This window comes from Camponotus vicinus, unplaced genomic scaffold (genome assembly GCF_025532165.1).
Source record: "Camponotus vicinus isolate PSW18456_S1 unplaced genomic scaffold, iyCamVici1.0 SCAF_10, whole genome shotgun sequence".
Classification (NCBI taxonomy): Eukaryota; Metazoa; Arthropoda; class Insecta; order Hymenoptera; family Formicidae; genus Camponotus; species Camponotus vicinus.
In genome coordinates this window covers 15034720-15055245 of record NW_028141946.1, presented here as the reverse complement: position 1 = coordinate 15055245, position 20526 = coordinate 15034720, and the positions used below count along the sequence as shown (strand labels likewise).

The 20526-nt window shown below is 31.9% G+C and overlaps 3 protein-coding genes and 1 long non-coding RNA gene across 4 annotated transcripts; 3 read left to right on the top strand and 1 right to left on the bottom strand.

Moving 5' to 3' along the window:
* The first annotated feature begins 1534 nt into the window (after positions 1 to 1534).
* LOC145960130 (uncharacterized) lies at positions 1535 to 3270 on the top strand. The gene is made up of 4 exons (XM_083079398.1): positions 1535 to 2408; positions 2466 to 2558; positions 2804 to 3007; positions 3077 to 3270. The coding sequence occupies exons 1-4, from the start codon at positions 2402 to 2404 to the stop codon at positions 3268 to 3270; spliced, it is 498 nt and encodes a 165-aa protein (XP_082935524.1). The 5' UTR covers positions 1535 to 2401.
* Positions 3271 to 3320: 50 nt separating this feature from the next.
* On the top strand, positions 3321 to 3983 carry LOC145960792 (uncharacterized). The gene is made up of 2 exons (XR_014435470.1): positions 3321 to 3418; positions 3637 to 3983. It is a non-coding gene; the product is annotated as an uncharacterized LOC145960792 (long non-coding RNA).
* A 1142-nt stretch (positions 3984 to 5125) lies between these two features.
* LOC145960382 (uncharacterized) lies at positions 5126 to 7102 on the bottom strand. The gene is made up of 3 exons (XM_083079797.1): positions 5529 to 7102; positions 5219 to 5454; positions 5126 to 5149 (listed from the first exon to the last, which is right to left on the bottom strand). The coding sequence occupies exons 1-2, from the start codon at positions 5783 to 5785 to the stop codon at positions 5220 to 5222; spliced, it is 492 nt and encodes a 163-aa protein (XP_082935923.1). The 5' UTR covers positions 5786 to 7102; the 3' UTR covers positions 5126 to 5149; position 5219.
* An 11351-nt stretch (positions 7103 to 18453) lies between these two features.
* LOC145960793 (uncharacterized) lies at positions 18454 to 19060 on the top strand. The gene is made up of 3 exons (XM_083080494.1): positions 18454 to 18767; positions 18849 to 18947; positions 19009 to 19060. The coding sequence occupies exons 1-3, from the start codon at positions 18454 to 18456 to the stop codon at positions 19058 to 19060; spliced, it is 465 nt and encodes a 154-aa protein (XP_082936620.1).
* Positions 19061 to 20526: the final 1466 nt, after the last annotated feature.

The window sequence follows — 20526 nt, the reverse complement described above, 5'->3', positions numbered from 1 at the left end:
AGAAATAAAAGAAAAAATGTATACCCCGTCGCCGAACATCCGCGACGGCACAGTGGGGGTCCAGAGGTCGCCCAGCACACCACCAGCCGTGCCCGCGGTGTCCACAGCGCCTGCCACGTTGACGACCAGCACGGTGACGACAGTTACATGCGGGTCCCCCGTGATGTCCACGGGGTTCCCCGCGGGGAGGCGGGGCACGCCGCCCCGTCCCCCCCTCCTCCCCACCATCGCGGAGGTGTCGCCGTGTCTGGTCGAGGAGCGGATGCGCCGAGAGGAAAGGACCCCCACACCACCCGGGGAGGAGGAGCGGCGGCATCGGGAGGAAGCGGCGCGAGGGAGACAAGAGAAGGAGGACGAGGGGGACAGCGAAGAGGATGAGCCGTGGAGAGTGCGCCTGGGGAGAAGGGCGAGGCGGTGGAGCGATAGCTCCTCCGGCGGCGAGAGTCCGGCGGCGGCGGGGCGGGGCCCAGTGTCCGGCCCTCCCCCGCTGCAAGCGCCGGCGAACAATAATTATTCGGTTCGACCATGTTCGGTCAGAATCCAACGCTCTTTAATACGTTCCATTTCAGGGTACGGTTTCAAAGGTACGATAATGGTAGTGTATCACTCACCGAGTGCATCACACGCTGATTTTGTTAGATTTTTAGAGGATACAGTAGAGGAATTAACAACAAAGGGAGATTGTATGGTATTAGGACATTTTAATATAGACTTTATGGTAGACTCGTTCTATACAAAGAAATTGCAAAACCTAATGTTGAGTCTAGGTATGAAACAGTATGTTAATAAACCGACGAGAGTCACAAAGGATAGTCAAACAATTATTGATCTACTTTTTGCTAATAATGAAGTGCAATTACAGGTAATTCATAAACCTAAAATAACAGATCATGCGTGGCTAAAAATCGTTTTATATTTAAATAAAATTAAAAGTAAGTATAGAGAATTTAATGCCAGAGACTATAGTAAATTTAGTATAGATGAATTTAGTAGTCTAGTGGAAAACAGAATGGGGGAAAGTCAAGATTTGGAAGTAAATAGGAGAGCGAAAAAATTTGTTGATAGCATAGTAGAGGCACTGGACGTTATAGCACCTAAGAAAAAGTTAGAATTCCAAAAGTTTGGGAAAGGAAACAATGGTTTTCAGATGATATAAAAGAAGCAGCAAATAAAAGGGATGAAGCGTATAATAAGGTAGTGTACGACAATATGGAACAGAATTGGTTGCAGTTTAAAACTGAAAGAAATGCTGTAGTTAAATTAATCAGAGAAAAGAAGAAGGAATATTATGAAGATATGATAGATAGTAATAAAGAAAACCCTACGAAAATGTGGAAAACTTTGAAAGAATTAATTAGAGGTGAATCAAAGGGTACAAATGATATAGATAATATAGATTTTGAGATAATAGACGACATTAACGGATGTAATATAGCTGATAAATTCAACATATATTACGTACAAAGTATTAGTAACATAGTGAAATCTATAAATATTGATAAGTCTAGAGATACGGGTAGAAGAATTATTTATATTATTGAAAATACAGGAATTATAGAAAACTTTGAGATGATTAATGTAGAGGATTTAGAGAAAATTGTTATGAGATTACCAAAAAAGAAAGGGACTGAAGAAAGAATAACTAGCGATGTATTAAAGTCAACGTTTAATGTAATAAAAGAAGAGTTTGTTGAAGTAATAAATAATTCTTTGAGGGAAGGTTGCTGTCCAGAGAGTTGGAAAACATCAACGATAATACCGATTCCAAAAATAGAAAAAGCTAAAAAAGCAAGTGAATATAGACCTATTAATATGCTACCAATATATGAGAAAGTCTTAGAATTAGTGGTAAAGAAGCAAATTGAAATGTATCTGGAATCTAAAGGTACAATTTCATGCAGACGCTCGACGCTCATTTTTAGCGTCAAATCTGGTCACGTGATAGATTTTTAAATTCCCGCGTCGAGAGATAAAAGCTAAACTGTGCTTTGACGCTCGACGCTCATTTCAGTCAATCCAGTGGTTAGGCTCGTGGACCTAACATGGTTAGGCTATATTTCGCGTCCCTCTGAATTATTAAATATATTATTGTTAAAAATTTACCACAAAGTTATATCGATTCCGGTATTAGTTTAAATATCTATTATAGTAGAGAGCAAGATGGATTCCCAACAGGTAAATATCAATTAAAATTATAGTGGTATCAATGTAACCTTCAAATATGCTTTTTATTACAGAAAAAAATAGAATAATTGATGATACATTTTTTTTACATATTTAGCAAATTCGTATTGTGTATACTTGTGGTTTGTGCGAGGAAATTTGCGAGAAGATTCAAGGTCATTCCTGTCTAGAGGGTTACAACAAGTTTTACATTGACGAGAATTACTACTTTTACCCCATGCTAGGTATGTAATGTATAATTGTGTTTATTTTAAAGTTAATTAAGCAAATGAATTTTACAGATGACGGAAAAAGTATTGTCAGGCGGAGTATGATGCCAGGCAACATAGAGGCAATCGTTATGGATAACCAGGAGAATTTAAATCCGAATATCCGTAAGTAAACAACACGTCACGAATTTTAGAATATTATAATTTTCTAAAACTTTTGGCTTTGTCTGCTTGTCTGGCAACGCATGTGAATAAACGTCCGTTTTTCGTTCGGCAAAATCCCCTAAATTGAGTCTATATTTACGTTATAGCCGGACATTAATATATAGTTATTCGTGTGGTTGCCGCACAACCAGACACTTTGAAAATTTTTTGAGAATGACAAATCCTTGTAATTCGTCATTTTGCAGCTGAACCGGTAAGACTCTCCAGAAAATCGACTGGAGTACCCATCGCAAAAACTGCCCGAAACAAACTGACCGATCTAGACATAGAACTTCTCATTCTGGAAGTGCAGAAACGAACTCCTTTATGGGATTTCTCATTACCTTTGGACCAAAGAAATCGAGAGACTGTACGGCGTCTCTGGGATGAAGTCTCCGCAGAACTGAATGGTGAGGAATAATATGTCTCTTCACATAAGTGATTTGAGCCTCGTCTTGAATTGTAATTTACCGTTATAGGCAAACTAAATGCAGCAGATGCTAAAAAAAAATTTAAAAGCTTGCGAGACACATTCCGAAAATTTGTTCAAGCTGAGCAGCATGCCAGCGGTTCCGCAAGAATTGACATTAAGGAGAAGTGGAAATATTACGACGCGATAGAATTTCTGCGCGATTCTTACGACCGTAATACTTCTTTCTTTAAATCTTATTAGTATTGGTTTCATAATTATTATTATTATTACAATTTCCTTTGTAGAACCCACACAAATGCGAGTCAGGATTTGCAAGAAGAAGAAGCTGATTATATAACTACACCAAATGATGGCGACAGAGATGTTGACATTAGCAGCATAGCATCAAGTATGGGAAATTCATAGATATTCTAATATAAAAATAGTGCAAATTAGAAACTTGCACGTTGCATCGTCATTATTTTATTGTTTCATCAATTTCCTTAAGGTCAAATTACCAATATCCTTCTATTTCCTTCTTTTTCTTAGAGTGTAAACAGATTAATAATAATAATAACAATAGTGATGATGATAATGATAATAATGGCAATGACGATTATGTTACAGCTTCATCAAACTCACGCTATAGAAGATCTCGCAGAAACACAGTCACAGATGAAGAATCTGTAAGCGCAATGAATAGAATCGCAGATGTCTTGTGTAGAGAGGAGTCAAATGTCGTTTTACCAGCACCCCCTACATCGAATGAAGTTGACGCTATGTTGCATACAGCAGGACTCCAATTACGTCGAATACCGTATGCGAGACGTATGGAAACACTATTGGACATCGTAAAAATGGTCAACACTCGACTGATGAATGAGGAAATGCAATAAAACGAATATCGAGGAAACGCAATAAAAATATTATGTTTTCGTTTAATATAGTTTATATATTATATACAAAAATATAATATATGGGCGAGTTTTTAAATTCATTGATTTATCAATCGCATTATGCGCAAATGCAGCTTTTATAGAGCAAAGTTGCATTTGCGCATAATGTGATTGATCAATCGATGAATAAAAAAACTCGCCTATATATAAAAAATAGTTTAATACATTAATATAACATTATAATTTATATATATTATAGGTTGTAAGTATATATTTTATATGTAAAACATGCAAGTACTATATTGAAGTGTGCAATAATATTGCCAAATTCAGTTGTGATTTTTATTTAGCAATCTTATATCTATAATAAAACTGCAACAAGTACTTTATTTGTATTTTTCGAATTTTTGCGAAATTTCTTTACATAACCGAACAGAAAGCGTATTAAAAATAAAGTTAAAAAAAATTTCACGCGCATGTGAATTAATCCTACTTAAAATGTACTAAGCTATTCCATCATCGCTCAAATTAAAGGGATTGTTTTAGTTACGATTATATTGCCAGGGAACAGCTCCTTCTCCAGTGAAAAAATCACAAAATTCTTCCCTAATGGTTATGGCAGATCGGCTACTGTTATGGTTACCGTAAACAATAACATCTTGGAGTGCCGAATATCTTACTTCTTGTCTCCAAGATGCAGAACCGTTAGGATCATATTATTCAACCATATTTGGTGGAATATACTCATTTGTATCGTTACGCTTCCGTAGCCAATTATGAAGACATATGATGGCCTTAATCATGTGAATTGTGTTATCAACAGTAGCATCGATAGGTCTTTTCAGAATTCTCCACTGGCTGACCAATATTCCAAAGGAATTTTAAATAGTTCTTCGAGCAGGGCTGAGACGATAGTTAAAAATGCTCCGATCTTGGCTAAGACCTCCTCTTCCAGGATACGGCCGAAGTAAATAATCACTTAGTTGAAATGCTTCGTCGCCGACAAGAACATACGGCAAAGGCATTCCATCGATCGTCAGCCGTTTTGGTTTCGGTAGATTTATTTGTCTCTTATTGAATTTTTGGCCCATTATCGAATCCCTAAAAATTCCGCCATCACTACGACGGCCATAGGCACCTATTTCAACTAATGTGAATATGTAATTGGCATCACAGATTCCCAACAATACAATGCTGTGAGCATTTTTATAGTTGAAATATGTGGAGCCAGCATTCTCAGGACACTACAAAAAAATATTATTATTTACCGATGCAATTTATCATTCATTAAACCCTTTAATATTTCTACATACCTTATTTAATATGTTTCCCATCAATAGCACCTATACAATGATTGAACTGCCATTGGTTTTCAAACTTTTGAGCAATGTTCAACCAGTCTGTTGTTTTCAATGGAAATGGCAGTACTTCCTTGCTGAGACAATTCCAAAGGGCTTCGCATGTTTCCCCAATAATGTTACTTGCTGTAGTAAACCCAACAAGATACTGATAGGCAGTCGAAGTCATGCAGTCACCTGTTGCCAAGTATCTGCATATAATTCATTAGTTTTAACAATGTAGACAATCGAAAATAATGAATTAAAATTGCTATAAGAAACTTACCTCAATGTCATAGCCAATCGTGCTGCAGCAGGTACAGGATTTCTTGTTATACTCTCCTTAGAAATAAGAGGCCCAACCAAACTAAGCAGTTCCTCGAATTGACTTGTTGACATACGTAAATACTTTTTGAACATGTCTTCGTCCAAAGAAAGTGTAGGAAATATGGCTTCGTAAAAGCCATGAATCTGTCGCAGTTGAAATAATGGACGAACCCAAAAACTTTTCTTTTTATAAGGTCTCTTTTTCTTCTTTCTCATTATTTCATTAATGATAAGAGCTGCCGCAACTCTTTTTAGCCTCAATTTCTTTTTGTTTTCTCTGTCAATATTCTCTGGCACTCAGCAATCCACGCCTCATATTTGTATGCACTAAACATTGCGCGTGTTGTCACTTACTGCACTCAAAATATCACTTGAAAGTAATTTTTTATTACAGAATATTATATTGTTTGTTTCATATACTATCAAAGATACGCTAAGTGATAAACAAGTCGATAATACGGATACAGACTCCGCAAACGCTCAAACAAGCATGGACGCTGGCTGTTTGACGCTATTGCCTCCTCCACAGATAGAGCGTCAAATGTAGTCACGTGACCAGATTTGACGCTAAAAATGAGCGTCGAGCGTCTGCATGAAATTGTACCTTAATAGTATTATAACAGAACATCAATCAGGTTTTAGAAAACAGTATTCGTGTGAAACGGCAATTCAAACTGTTGTTGACGAATGGAAATTAATAGTTAGCGAAGGAAAAATGGTTGGAGTAATATTTATGGATCTTAAGCGAGCTTTCGAAACAATAGATAGAGAAAGATTAATAGAAAAATTATATCAATATGGAATTAAAGGGATGGTTTTAGAATGGTTAAAATCATCCTTAAATAATAGAACGCAGCAGGTTCGTTTCAATGATAAATGGTCTAAATTAATTGCCACTGAATATGGAGTGCCGCAAGGATCTGTACTAGGACCCTTATTATTTATTGTATATATTAATGATATAATTAAAATTTGCCCTGAAGGATGTAGTATAAAAATGTTTGCGGATGATACATTAATATATGTAGCTGGTGAAAGTAGTGAGCAGTTAGAGTCAAAAATAAATATGGCATTTAATATGGTAGAAAAATGGATGAATATAAATAAGTTGAAAATGAATGCAGGAAAAACGAAATATATGATAGTTAGGAGTGTAAGAAAGGAACTGAAAGGAAATATTGTATTGAAATGCTTGGACGGAACTGAGATAGAACGAGTAGAGATAATGAAATACCTAGGAATAATTATTGATGATAAACTTCGATTTAAAGATCATTATGACTATATGTTAAAAAAGATAGGAAAAAAGACGAGTTTTTTAAATAGAATAGGAAATTGTATATCGGCATATACTAGATGTATTGTATATAAGGCAATCACACATAGCACCTCACTTCGAATATTGTGTTGTTAATGGATATGGGAGAAACACAGCTGGATAAATTGCAAGTAGTGCAAAATCGGGCAATGAGGGTTATATTACAGTGTGATAGGTATACCAAAGTGGAACATATGCTGCAAGCGTTGCAGTTCATGTCCGTAAGACAGAGGCTATATTATAATGTATGTTTATTTATTTTTAAGATCGTAAGGAATTTGCTGACAGAGCAGCTACGAAATAGACTAGAAATAGTAGGAAATGTAAGTGAAAGACAAACGCGACAGGCCGGAGATATTGCAATACAATTTCGCAGAACAAGAAGTGCGCAAAAGAGTATGTTTTATGAAGGAGTGAAATTATATAATGATTTACCAGCCGAAATGAATTGTGATAGGATCGAACCATTTAAGCGAATGTTAAAGGAATATATATTATTTAATGTTATTTAATATATGTAATTTAAAATTGTATACTACAAATAGCTGAGAAAGCTAATAAAGGTCAATCTCTCTCCTCTCTCTCTCTCTCTCTTTCTCTCTCTCTCTCTCTCTCAATATACACGTGTGTCATATATGGCGATTTACTTGTTCTCAGATATTTCTAATATCCTTGATTCATTAAAAATGATTCACGAATGATGTTTCTCGGTATGAAGTATTTCAGCTGTGTGAAGTTGGCCCCCCCACTACTTAAAATCCAATAATGACCATTATCATTCGATTGGTGGTCGTTTGGTAGTATTTGGTAGTCCATTCCTGATGATTGGTAGCCAAAATTATAGTTAATAATACGAAAAAAAGATATACCGGCGTGAAGTTAGCCTCTTCTTTCATAAAATTCGGCTTTCCAGACTGCATAAGTAATAATAACTGTATAAGCATTCGTTTGGTGGTCGTTTAATGACGTTTGATAGTCCATTCCCGATGATTGGTAATCAAAATTATAATAAATTATATGAAAAAGAAACATATGCGCGTGAAGTTAGCCCCTTCTTTCATAAAATTCGGCTTTCCAGACTGCATAAGTAATAATAATTGTAAGCATTCGTTTGGTGGTCGTTTAATGACGTTTGGTAGTCCATTCCCGATGATTGGTAATCAAAATTATAATAAATAATATGAAAAAGAAACATATGCGCGTGAAGTTAGCCCCTTCTTTCATAAAATTCGGCTTTCCAGACTGCATAAGTAATAATAATTGTAAGCATTCGTTTGGTGGTCGTTTAATGACGTTTGGTAATCCATTCCCGATGATTGGTAATCAAAATTATAATAAATAATATGAAAAAGAAACATATGCGCGTGAAGTTAGCCTCTTCTTTCATAAAATTCGGCTTTCCAGACTGCATAAGTAATAATAACTGTATAAGCATTCGTTTGGTGGTCGTTTAATGACGTTTGGTAGTCCATTCCCGATGATTGGTAATCAAAATTATAATAAATAATATGAAAAAGAAACATATGCGCGTGAAGTTAGCCTCTTCTTTCATAAAATTCGGCTTTCCAGACTGCATAAGTAATAATAACTGTATAAGCATTCGTTTGGTGGTCGTTTAATGACGTTTGATAGTCCATTCCCGATGATTGGTAATCAAAATTATAATAAATTATATGAAAAAGAAACATATGCGCGTGAAGTTAGCCCCTTCTTTCATAAAATTCGGCTTTCCAGACTGCATAAGTAATAATAACTATAAGCATTCGTTTGGTTGTCGTTTAATGACGTTTGGTAGTCCATTCCCGACGATTAGTAATCAAAACTATAATAAATAATATGAAAAAGAAACATACGCGCGCGTGAAGTTAGCCCCTTCTTTCATAAAATTCGGCTTTCCAGACAACATAAGTAATAATAACTATAAGCATTTGTTTGGTGGTCACTTAATGACGTTTGGTAATCCATTTCTGATGATTGGTAGTTAAAACTATAATAAATAATACGAAGGAAAAAAGTGAAAAGTGAATGTGAATTGCAAATATGCAATACTGGTCACTGGTCTAGATGGTTAAGATTACAGTGCAGAGCGCTAGGAGCGCTAGTATCACAGCGACATAATTCGCAGTAAATTGAGGTTATGACCACACGTTTATATGTGACTGATGTGTTGCTAGGTTTATTGTTATAATTGCCTTTTTTCATTTATTCTTAAAGAAATTCATATCATATTCATATTATTATACAATAATATTCATTTAGAAGGTAAAACAAAATATGATATTAATATGTTGTCAATATCTAATATTGTAATCACAATTAATGTCATAAAATTTTATCAAGAGACACGGTAGTGTCTTGTGTCGAGTCACAGTTATAGCTCGACGCATCTTTACGTGCGAATAACGAACAATATGCTAATAAACTTGGCAGCGTCGTGTTTTTTTAATAATTAACATTTTTTTAAATTATTTTTTTAATTATTAACATGAATCAACTGTTTACGAGTGTTGTAAGAAGTAGTTCTGACTTCCTTATGACAAAAATCTAATAACTTTTCGAGTGTAGGCCCCTACTTGACTATTTGTTGGGAATTATCATATTCGATAACATTAACAAAATGTAAAATAAAATCGCATCTATTTACTTGATTGACAATTTTTTATAATATCACTAATTTTTGTTATTTACAATAATATATACAATTTTTTACAACTGGTATGACATGACTTCTTTTTATTATCTTTTATAATATTACTGCATATAAAGTGGTTAGAATTTTATGGTTTATTTAACATAAAAATTTATTATTTCTAATGTGATTTAATAGATATATACTTAATGATAATGAATAGATATATACAAAGTGCAAATAGTAATCAATAGTTTTCTGATCTGGGATTAAACTTTTTCTAGATAAACTTTTTCTAGATTAATTGTTTATATATCAGGTTGTCGGAAAAGTCATGACGCATTTTGGCAAATAGATGGCGCTAGTTCATTTTTAAGGTACTAGAGTCATTCGCATCTATGTTATTGCTATGTCATTTGACAGATGACAGTTCTAGCTTCATTCCAAAAAAAAAATTGAGCGATTTGGTTGAGTTTTAATAATTTTACAACAAGGATAAGATGGAAGACCAAACTGTGCATTTTCGTCATATTTTATTGTATTACTTCCGTAAAGGGAAGAACGCGCGTCAGGCGTGTGCAAAATTGCGTCAGGTTTACGGTGACAATGCTCTACAAGAACGTCAGTGCCAACGATGGTTCACAAAATTTCGTGCTGGTGATTTTGACCTCAACGACACTCCTCGGTCAGGGAGGCCCACCGAGGTTGATGACGACAAAATCAAGGCATTAATCGAGTCAAACCAACGTTACACGACACGAGAGATTGCAGAAATATTGAAAATCCATCATTCGACCGTTCACGACCACCTGAAGAAGCTGGGATTCGTAAACAGGCTCGATGTTTGGGTTCCTCATGAACTCAAAGAAGTTCATCTGACGGCGCGTTTGGTTCCTACCAAGGAACCAAACAATCAATTCGGATGTGTACTGTCGGCAATTGAACAGTTTGAACGAATCCATCATCCAGAAACGTCCAGAGCTCGTTAATCGTAAGGGAGTGGTGTTTCATCACGACAACGCGAGACCACACACAAGTTTGATCACCCGTCAAAAATTGTTGGAGCTTGGATGGGATGTGTTGCCACATCCACCATACTCGCCTGACCTTGCGCCGTCAGACTTCCACTTGTTTCGTGCTCTTCAAAACTCCTTGCGTGGTATAACGTTCAATTCCGATGAGGCCGTAAATCAGCACCTTGTTCAGTTTTTCGCCGATAAAGACAGGTCCTTTTATAAACGAGGAATTATGAAACTTACTGAAAGATGGCAAAAGGTTATCGAACAAAACGGGCAATATATCATTGATTGATCTTTGTACTTTATATAAATAAATGACTTTGAAACACATAGAAAAAATGCGTCATGACTTTTCCGACAACCTGATATATTATTTTATTTATAATTTATTTTTCATTGTAACTAAAAACATTAAAAACATATTTAGAGAGATATATATATACATATATATATATATATATATATATATATATATATATATATACACATATATACATATATATACAGGGTGTCCCATTTTAACTTGGACAGTAAAATATCTCAAAAACTAAGCCCAGCAAACAAAAATGTTTCAGACAAAAGTTGTATGGTTTCGAGGGGGCCATAAGATGGTAGCCATAAGATTGGTTTGACCTTGAAGAGTTATTTGAAGGTCACATGAAGGTCACCTTCAATTTCTTAAATGGAACCTACTATTTGTCATTGCATATTCTGTAGCTTATCTCGAGAGCTTTCCAAAACACTATAATTAAGTACCTTTTCGTTAAGTACTTTTTGAGTTATGAGGCTTGAAATAATTTCTTAATTTTACATAAACCGTAAAATATCTTGTAAAATATTCATTTTTCGATTATCTTACCTTAATGCTTTTATGTACAAAATAATGAGAGGAATCAATTGGTGTAAAGAAAATACATAATTGTTTCTAAGAAAAAAATGTGTAATTGTTAATTGCAAATTACATATTTTTTCTTAAAAACCTATGTGTTTTCTTTACACCAATTGATTCCTCTCATTATTTTGTACATAAAAGTATTAAGGTAAGATAATCGAAAAATGAATATTTTACAAGATATTTTACGGTTTATGTAAAATTAAGAAATTATTTCAAGCCTCATAACTCAAAAAGTACTTAACGAAAAGGTACTTAATTATAGTGTTTTGGAAAGCTCTCGAGATAAGCTACAAGAATGTGCAAAAATATATAGGGTGTTCCATTTAAAAAAATTGAAGTGACCTTCTCGTGACCTTCAAATGACTCTTCAAGGTCAAACCAATGGTACCATCTTATGGCCCCCTCGAAACCATACAACTTTTGTCTGAAACATTTTTGTTTGCTGGGCTTAGTTTTTGAGATATTTTACTGTCCAAGTTAAAATGGGACACCCTGTATATATATATATATATTTTTTTTTTTAAATATACATTATTATAACAAATCTTCATAAGCATATACAAATAAGTGTATCTAAACAAGCGTCTAAAAATATAACTTTTAATGATAAAGTATTTTTATGATGTCACTATTTTTATATCATATTTGAACTGATTTTATAATAAAATATTCGAAAATACTGATGTTTTTTTTATTTTTTTTTTTAATTTTAGATTGTAGTTCTTTGTTACAAGTTTTATTTCTCTAATAATAATTTTCTAGAATTTTCTTCTTCTTCTGCTACTTCCTTATTTTCTTTTTTCTTAAAGCTTTTTCTCTTTCTTATAAATTCTTTAGACATAAATAATAATCAGGAATAAATAATATTTTTTACAGTTATACAAAATGTTCCAAACTTTGAGTAATACTTACTCATAATATTTTATAGATCCATTCTTTTAATCCTTTTACAGATGCCACGTGTTTCTATTGTATCGGTGAACGAAGCTGTAGTAGCTCTCGAAATGTTTAGTAATGTTCTTTTAAAAGACAAGAAGTTACCCCCATATACTTCAAAAGTATGGCAGGATATCAGTAACTCTTTAAGTAATAAATGGAATGCACATAATGTATACATAAATGTTCGTGAAGACAGAAGAAAAATTTTTTCACAAATGAAATTAAACTTAAAAATTAAAGATGATGAAATTGAAAAATGCGATAATACGACATCCTCGTTAGATACTACTGAAGAATCAATTAATACTACAGTGGATTCTAAAGATTCGAAAGATTCTAAAGAAAATCACGATTTAAGTACATTTAATCTTTATATAACATATGAACTTTGGAGTGAAATAAAAGCTGGATATATAGAATATAAGGACAAAACATAAGGTTGCCTTAACCCTGGTGTCTGGAGTGATGTTATTAGCGATGAATTCTGGCGACAATTTAGATTACCATGTGCATATGTCTTTAAAAGGGCAAAAGTTTTTTTTTCCGATAAACGTTCGGATTTTATTATAATTAATGGGAAATGCAAAAGTAAAGCATGTGGATCTTCTTTTACTGCTTATGTTGATGCAGAACCTAAGAAAGGAGAACATTTGATTATGCGATGCGTTACAAAAGATACTTCTACAATTCCACATGAAAAAGTAAAACGACAACTTCGTTTCCAGAAACGACAAATAGTTGGTAAAGATTTATTAGTTGAGGGCGTCTCAAATTGGCGGAGAAGGCTAGCCATGCAAGAAATGAAAATTGGTGACATTGAACCTCCTTTTTTATGAACCATGTATTCTTCGTAAAGTGAAACAAGAATATTACGATAAAACTTTAGATGGTCCAAAAGATGGCAAAGATCCAATTTATATTATAAGAAATATGAAACATACCTCTCCATACTGCGGTAGCATACATGAAATCACGTTAGATAAAGTTTGTGTGCATTATAGAACTCCAACGCAAATGTATGTATATAGAGAATATTGTCGAAAAAAAACATATAGAAGAATTGCTATGGATGCAACAGGAAGTTTCGTTTCGAAGATTCAAATTACAAATAATTTACAGAGTGGCCATATATTTTTATACGTCATGGTTATAAACGTCGAAGGATTAATAATACCAGTTAATGAAATGATTTCTGAGAAACAATTTCTGATACTAATACAATTGAATATTGGATTAAAGAATGGTTACATATGGGTGCAAGTAAACCAGAAGAAGCAATTTCTGATTATTCAAGAGCTCTTTTAGGTGCAATGACATCTGCTTTTAACCGAATGACTATTAAAGAATATGTTTCGGCATGCTTTTCTGCTATTAATAGCTACAATATCAAAATTCTTAAAATTAATAAACCAGCAGATACATATATAAGAGTTGATGTTGCTCATTTAATCAAACTCGTTTGCCGTTGGAAATGTTTCGATAAGAAACATCCTGACATAAAAACATTTTTTGTAAGATGTGTTGCACTTATGATAAGTTGCCAATCATTCAAAACATTTGAATCAATTTTATTGCTCACATTAACTGTCAGTATCCAACAATATGAAGGATATTATAGTACAGGATTGCCTTCACCAGCAGAGGAAGCTAAAAAAGAATTAGAAGATCATATTGCAACTGAAATTCATCATACGAATCTTGATATTAAAATCGCCGATAGAAGAGAAGAAAATGATATTACGATAGATATTAATGATAATGAGAATGATTGTGATGATATTCCTAATGACAGTGACGATATTCATCGTTGGATTGAGAAATTAAAAATGCAAGCGGAAGTAAATAGTGATAGAAAAGCTTCTCGTTTAAATGCTTTTTATTTACCTGAATTCTATAAACAAATAATAAGATTATGTCTAGAATTTCCATTATGGTCTGGAGTTTTAGCTCCCATATTTAATTCGGAATATGTACGTGCAACATCAGCGCATTGTGAAGCATATTTTAAAGATTTACGTGAATATATTTTTAAAAATGTACAAACTCCTATGCGTGCAGATAAGTTTATCAAGATGCATTTAAGATCTATTGACGGAACTATGAAAATAGCATCTGCTGCTATTGTAACTTCTAATATGAACAATATGAGTATTAATCGGAATGATATTAATATGAATACTAGTCATACGAATAATAATATTAATACAGAAATTGAAAAAAATGAAGATATGCATCAATTTGAAAATTGGATGAATAAAGGTAAAAGCGAAATATTACAACAAAATGAAGAAACGAATGAAAATAACAAATTATCAGAACATAGAAAATTACGTAGCACTACTAATAGTAAATCCAAATATTTCAAGCCGTATCCAGAAATAAAACATATTAAAAACAATAAATTTAAAAAATCAACAAAAAAATTCCTTCTCCGAAATGGTTCTTTCTTACAACCGTTAAAAATCAATAGAATTACATATGAAATTCGAAATACGTGTCCTTTTGAATCAATTGCTCAAATTATTACACTTGCTGCTTTAGAAGATAAAAATTATTTTAATTATATTAGTAATTCAAATAATAGGTTTTTAAAATTTTGTCAATTAATTTTAAATAACGGTGTAAATATCACTGTTTATAAGGAGAGAATCGCTGTTTTATTAGATAATAATGAATTAAATTTATCAACAATGAAAGATGGCAACATGCATATTATAGATGTTTACAATAATATTGCTGTAATGTGGACAAATCTTACAAAAGATGAACCATGCGTTAACAAAATATCTGAATGTTCCTCAAATGAATGTCAAAAAGAGATAAATAATATATCAGTACTTGGTGTTAATCATCAATTAATTCAAAAAAGGGATTTATGTATTTAGAAGAAGCACTTGACTATAATTTTCAAATAAAGAATATCAAATGCCAACAATCTGAATGTTCTGGACGTCGCACTGAATATATTAAATTTAATATACATCTATATATTGAACTTGACATTCGGGTATCTTTGAATGCTAAAACAGGCATGAGTTGTCAATTAAAAGATTTTCCTATAATAATAAATATTTTAAAACAAAAATACAGGTAAGATAAATTATTTACAAATTTAAAAATCTATCTTTATTAAGTTAAAAATCTATGTAGTTTTAATAAAGAAACTCCCTCTTAAATATAAGAAATTAAATACATTTAACTTTGTTACGTATATAAATCAATTTTATTATAGCAACTGAAATAAAAATTATGATATCATAATATCATAATTTTAACTATGACATATGGAATAGAAATATGGATAACAATAGAAAAAAATGATAGAAGGAAATACGTAATGAATTTCAATTTCTCATTAGATAAGTTTATTTTCGCAAGTATAATAATCTGTAAGTGTGCCTGCAATTGCACGTTTTTAAATAAAATTTTATGTTTTCTTTCTTTCTAGTTAAACTAATTACTTCTATTATTATATAAAATTATTATTTATTATTACTATTACTTCTATTATTATATAAAATTATTACTTATTATTACTATTTTATATAAAAATTTAAATTTATGAAAATTAAATTATTAAATATATGAAAATTATTTATATACCTACATTTATTTTATTTAATTAAAAAATACATTCTTCTATGTTTTTCATATTTTTATACTTATTGATATTGTTTTTAGCAAACATAATTTAAGCTTAATTTTTTTTTAAATGTGGCTATATAATTTCTTTTCACGCTCATTCACAATACATTGATGATTCACAACTTTATGTTGAATTTTTAGATTGGCTGGTATAATAGCATATACTAATCACCATTACATTGCATATGTAAAAAGAATACATGGCACATGGAGTGTGTATAATGATCTAATGAACTCAGTGCAATCTTGTAATGAAGAACGTAAGATAGAGCCGCATGGGGCAATATATATAATAAGTTCATAAAAATGAACATATATACATATATGATATATGTATATGATATATATATACATATATATACATGTAGATATAATGTATACAAAAACTATGTATCTATAATATATCTATATTATACATATAAATAAAAGTATATAAATATCAAATAAAATTATTAAATAAGCAATTTATTTTTGTAATAAGCAAAATATTTTATAAGTAAAAAATAAATAACGTGGATTTTACACACACACACACACACACACACACACACATATGCAAAACTTTTTATTTATCACAGAAAAAGCATAATAAAACTTGAAATTAGAAGTAGAAAAAATTTTTACGAGACGCATGGTTACATATGGATATATATATCTTATTTTCTTCCTTGAAAATTACATTACATTTGGTAATAAATAATGCAAACGAATGCTTACAATTATTATTACTTATGCAATCTGGAAAGCCGAATTTTATGAAAGAAGGGGCTAACTTCACGCGCATATGTTTCTTTTTCATATTATTTATTATAATTTTGATTACCAATCATCGGGAATGGACTACCAAACGTCATTAAACGACCACCAAACGGATGCTTACAGTTATTATTACTTATGCAGTCTGGAAAGTCGAATTTTATGAAAGGGGGGCTAACTTCACGCCGGTATATCTTTTTTTCGTATTATTAACTATAATTTTGGCTACTAATCATCAGGAATGGACTACCAAATACCACCAAACGACCATCAATCGAATGATAATGATCATTATTGGATTTTAAGTAGTGGGGGGGCCAGCTTCACACAGCTAAGTATTTCGGGATCCACAATAAATGAACTAATTATAAAAAGTATGTCGTTTACGTCACTGTGTCGTTGTTACTGAAATATTTGGGCAACACTCGAGCTGAAAAGCAATCGAGCGAATGCGACGAAGTACATTATCTCTAAAGAAGAGTCTCGACTCTCGACTGTCTCGTGTTCAATTGTTTATACTCTTATTGTGATGCTGCGCGTCAAGCCTGCGTGAACTATGATTCGTGGGCTTGCCAGCATGATCGAATGACCATCACTGGCGCGGCGACTTAGGACCTGAGCACAAAGATGTCGTAACTGTTTCCGACAAAGTTGTATGCGTAAATCGGAGAAGTTAAGCCTGGAGCACATAAAAAAACTTAGACAGTAAGACTTAAGCGGTAGTCCATGAGCGGGAAAGTCAAGGCACATGGAAACTTAACACTTTACGTTCCACCAATCATAGCACGTTTATATAACTTAAAAACTTTTTTCTCTTTTCTTCTCTCTACGTTAATATACAATTATAATTCTCAATTTTGCATCTAAATAATAATAATTCTTAATAAGGTAATGAAATTTATTTATTTTTATGCTATGTATAGATTAATTAATATCTAACAAGATATAGGAAATGATCATCTTTAAAAAATTAAAAATGATTATTTCTTATATTTTGTTATATATAAAATATTCATATAAATATATTAATATATATAATATATTAATATACATAAATATATTAATAACAAACTTGTGTGTGTGTATGTGTTAGCATTAATATATTACTATTTGACAAGATATAAAGACCCAGCAAACACCAAGTAACAGTTATATAATTGTTAGTTATAATTTCCTACTCAACAATATAATTGTTATCTAACACATAATAGTTATATAACATGTAACAGTTATATTGTTGAGTAGGAAATTATAACTAACAGTTATATAACTGTTACTTGGTGTTTGCTGGGGAATGACTTTGTCTCTCTCTCTCTCTCTCTCTCTCTCTCTCTCTCTCTCTTTCCACAGATTACTACAGAGTTACCTGCATTATTAAATGTTAAACCTGCACATTGCGTACTTAACATCAAATCTTCTCACTGTCATTGCAAAATTACAGCCCGTTGCTCTAACGAGAGTTTCTGATCATATCTTGTACTAAACATACTCATCGTAAACATATACTTCTAGTAAAATCGTCGTTCCTTTTAGGTAAGTGATTATCTTACGCAACAGTCAGATAAGATTAAAAATTGTAACATACTTAGAGAAAAGTAGTACATATCAAATAAAATAATAAAGCTAACATCAAAAGTTTTAACACAATATGTTAATATTTTATTAATATTTGTTTTATAGACAATGGATAACGAGGAAAAACTGTTGACACATGCATTATTTATATTAATTATTGGTATTTATGCATTAAAAATACGAATATCTCGTTGTTGGACTAATCGAGAATATTGGGTACGATCAATTAATATGAATCGTTTTCATCAAGGAGATTTCAATCATTTATTTCAAGAAATTAAAAAAGATCCTTGCATGTTTTTCCGCTATACAAGAATGTCTATACCCATTTTCAATCAACTCTTAGAAATGATGAAACCGGTTTTGACCAAAAAAAGTCATCGAGCGTTAATACCTGAACATCGCCTAGCTTTGACTCTAAGGTATGCATTTATTTTAATAATTTAATATTTACCAAATATCAAAATTTATTTATTTAATTATGTTTATATATATTGTTTTAGATATCTTGCCACAGGAGATCAAATTTTATCCGTTGCGTTTGCCTTTAGAATTGGAGAATCGACAGCACGTAATATAATCAAGGAAACTTGTGCCTTAATTGATGAAATATTGGCACCAATATATCTTCAAGCACCTAATGAAGAAGAATGGATAAAAATCTGTGAAGGATTTTGAAAAGAATGGAACTTTCCAAATTGTTGCGGAGCAGTAGATGGCAAACATATGCAAATACAAGCACCACCAAACTCGGGAAGCTTGTACTACAATTACAAGAAAACTTTTAGTATAGTATTGATGGCAGCATGTGACAGTAATTACAAATTTACATTAATAGACTGTGGAGCATATGGCAGCAGCAATGACGCAGGAATATTTTCAAGATTTGAATTTGGCAAAGCTTTACTTGATGACAATTTAAATTTACCACGATGTGAAGCTCATTTGCCTGGAAGTAATACAAGAACACCGTGCTTCTTTGTTGCTGATGAAGCATTTCAATTATCCAAAAATATGATGAGGCCATATTCTGGTCGAAATTTAGAAACAAAAAAAGCAATTTTTTACTACAGATTGTCACGAGCCAGGAGAGTAATTGAAAACGCATTCGGTATTCTTGTATCACGATGGCGTGTATTCAAAAAACCTATATGCATGCATCCGAAAACTGTAGATAAAATAGTAATTGCAACTATATGTCTGCATAATTTTTTAAAAACAATTAATGATTCAAGTCAAATTGAAAACAGAACATATTGTCCCTCATTTTATTGATGTGGAACAAGAAGATGGAAATATTATACCTGGGACATGGAGAAATATATATTCTTCAGAAGGAATTGAATGCATCCGGTCAACTACTGCTCATCGATTAACAACAGAAGCATACAAGCAACGAGATGCCATAGCAGAGTATTTAATGACTTCTGCTGGTTTCATGGCAAAAAGACTATATTTGTAGAGATTTAAATAATTGTGATACCAAATTATAATAAATAAATAGTTCAATTTGTTTTTCTTACTTAATTTAAAATAAATTAATTTTTTTGTGTCTATATAAAATTATTACTTCATTAGTCCTCTTCTAAATCTTTGATATACTTTTTTCTAGTTTCTAGTTTGAAAAATAGGAGATTATAAATAGATGTCTTAAATATTTTTTGGAAATTAGAAAACTATAAGCTATATTAGGGCTTTAATAGAATTTAATTATGAGCATGTAAAGTTAATAAAAAAAAGAATATAAATGCGCTTTGTAGTAAAAAAAATATTTTATAATAACTTAATATGATAATAAGAACTGTTGAACTTTCTTGATAAGAATTGCTATTTTGATTGGAGAAATTCCATATATTTGTAAAAATTTTAAACATATTTAGTTACTTTTGATTTCGATACTTTTTCATACCATTAATTTATATATCTTTTTAAATGTCATTTTTGTAAAGAATTTTTTGGCTGGAGAAAAAAGATACACTGCGTTTTTTAAAATATTTTTTCATATCATAATATTTTTTAATGTCTTTTTTTAAAATGAATATACATAACATAAAAATTCTATAAAGACGTCTTATTCAGTCTTATGACAAATTAAACAAAAATAAAATCTGTTAATTTAAATAGCTTAGATGCTAAATCTAATAAAACAAAAGATACTGAACAATCGCATTAACATTTAAA

Bases quoted from the DNA above. Each gene is read 5' to 3' on its own strand.
- LOC145960130 (XM_083079398.1), top strand. The intron at 2,559-2,803 runs GTAAGTAAACAA...GTCATTTTGCAG, and splicing joins GAATTTAAATCCGAATATCC to CTGAACCGGTAAGACTCTCC. The intron at 3,008-3,076 runs GTGAGGAATAAT...TTACCGTTATAG, and splicing joins AGTCTCCGCAGAACTGAATG to GCAAACTAAATGCAGCAGAT.
- LOC145960382 (XM_083079797.1), bottom strand. From the start codon at position 5,785: ATGAGAAAGAAGAAAAAGAGACCTTATAAAAAGAAAAGTTTTTGGGTT. The intron at 5,455-5,528 runs GTAAGTTTCTTA...AATTATATGCAG, and splicing joins CGATTGGCTATGACATTGAG to ATACTTGGCAACAGGTGACT.
- LOC145960793 (XM_083080494.1), top strand. From the start codon at position 18,454: ATGGATAACGAGGAAAAACTGTTGACACATGCATTATTTATATTAATT. The intron at 18,768-18,848 runs GTATGCATTTAT...ATATTGTTTTAG, and splicing joins CGCCTAGCTTTGACTCTAAG to ATATCTTGCCACAGGAGATC. The intron at 18,948-19,008 runs TGATGAAATATT...TGGATAAAAATC, and splicing joins AAGGAAACTTGTGCCTTAAT to TGTGAAGGATTTTGAAAAGA.